General features: G+C 43.5%; 1 protein-coding gene across 1 annotated transcript; it reads right to left on the reverse strand.

Moving 5' to 3' along the window:
- Nucleotides 1-1,143: 1,143 nt before the first annotated feature.
- On the reverse strand, nt 1,144-1,626 carry LOC138901848 (uncharacterized). Its single transcript, XM_070189644.1, has one exon. It carries the CDS (start codon nt 1,624-1,626, stop codon nt 1,144-1,146), a length of 483 nt encoding a protein of 160 aa, XP_070045745.1.
- Between the last annotated feature and the right edge of the window lie 257 nt (nt 1,627-1,883).

Consider the following 1,883-nt stretch of genomic DNA (forward strand, 5'->3'; position numbering starts at 1 on the left):
TGAATCGACATCGAAATCTCAAAAATTCATTTCTATGAGATTTCTAAAATTTTCCCAAATTTCAATCTCAAAACACTAATTAAATGGTGAAAATAAATGATGGATTCGGGTAATCTAATCAAAATTGAGTTAAGAACATTTACCCCGATATTTTCTCTGAAAATCTCCCAAAAATAGCCTCTCCCCAAGCTCCAATTTGTCAAAAATGGAAAAAATGGGACGAAGTCCCTGCTTTATAACTTACAGTTCTGTCCAGGCTGCCCTCGACCCTCGATCCCGGGCCTTCGATCCTCGGCCTTCAATCCTCGACCTCGATCCTGGGCCTCGATCTTCGGCCTTCGACCCTCGGCCTCGACCCTAGGCCTCGGTCTTCGGCCTTCGACCCTCGGCCTCGATCCCAGGCCTCGGTCTTCGGCCTTCGACCCTCTGCCTCGGTCTTCGGCCTTCGATTTCTGCCCCCGAATTTCCAGCAGAAAATATTGCAGCAGCTGTTTAAGTCAAACTTTTGATCTGTTAACCATCCGAAACTCACCCGAGGCCCTCGGGACCTCAACCAAATATACCAACAAGTCCTAAAATATCATACGAACTTATTTGAAACCTCAAATCACATCAAATAATACTAAAATCACAAATCACACCCCAATTCAAGCTTAATGAAACTTAAGAATTTCCAACTTCTACATTTGATGTCGAAACCTATCAAATCAAGTTCGATTGACCTCAAATTTTGCACACAAGTCATAAATGACATAACGGAGCTGTGAAAATTTTCAGATCTGGATTCCGACCCTGATATCGAAAAGTCAACTCACACGCCAAACTTCCAAACTTAAATTTCTATTTTAGCCATTTCAAGTCTAATTTAGCTACGGACTTCCAAATAATTTTTCGGACATGCTCCTAAGTCCAAAATCACCATACGGAGCTACTAGAATCATCAAAACTCTATTCCGGAAAGTCAACATCCGGTTACTATTTGAACTTAAGATGTAAACCTTGGAACTAAGTGTTCTAATTCATTCCAAAACCTCACCGTACTTGAACTGACTACCCCGGCAAGTCACATAACAGTTACAAAGTACATAATGAGCAGTAAATAAGGAAATGAGGCTACAACTTTTAAAACGACTGGCCGGGTCGTTACATCCTCCCCTTCTTAAACAAAAGTTCGTCCTCAAATGGGTTTAGAATTATACATGAAGTCACAAATAGGTGTGGATATTTGTTCTGCATCACCCTCTTAGTCTCCCAAGTAGCTTCTCCTTCTGGATGGCCTCTCCACTGCACCTTCACGGAAGAAATATTCTTTGACCTCAGCTTTCGAACATGCCTGTCCAAAACAGCCACTGGTTCCTGAACATAAGATAGATCCTTGTCCAACTGAACTGAACTGAAGTCTAACACATGAGACGGATCGCCGTGATACTTCTGGAGCATGGAAACATGTAACACTAGATGAACTGCAGAGAGACTAGGTGGTAGTGCAAGTCTGTAAGCCACCGCTCCAGCTCTCTCAAGAATCTCAAAAGGCCCAATATACCTAGGGCTCAACTTGCCCTTCTTCCTGAACCTCATCACACCCTTCATAGGCGAAACTCGGAGCAAGACCCGCTCACCAACCATGAATGCAACATCACGAACCTTTTGATCTGCCTAACTCTTCTATCTAGATTGGGCTGTACGAAGTCGATCCTCAATCAATTTAACCTTTTCCAAGGCATCTTGAACCAAGTCTGTACCCAAGATAGCCTCGTCCTGTTTGAACCAACCTACTGGAGACCAGCACTGCCTACCATACAAGGCCTCATACTGAGCCATCTGAATGCTCGACTGGTAGCTGTTGTTGTAAGCAAACCCCGCAAGTGGTAAGAACCGATCCC

Source organism: Nicotiana tomentosiformis, chromosome 11 (genome assembly GCF_000390325.3).
Source record: "Nicotiana tomentosiformis chromosome 11, ASM39032v3, whole genome shotgun sequence".
Lineage (NCBI taxonomy): Eukaryota > Viridiplantae > Streptophyta > Magnoliopsida > Solanales > Solanaceae > Nicotiana > Nicotiana tomentosiformis.

Coding starts and splice junctions, on each gene's coding strand:
- LOC138901848 (XM_070189644.1), bottom strand. CDS start 1,626: ATGGTTGGTGAGCGGGTCTTGCTCCGAGTTTCGCCTATGAAGGGTGTG.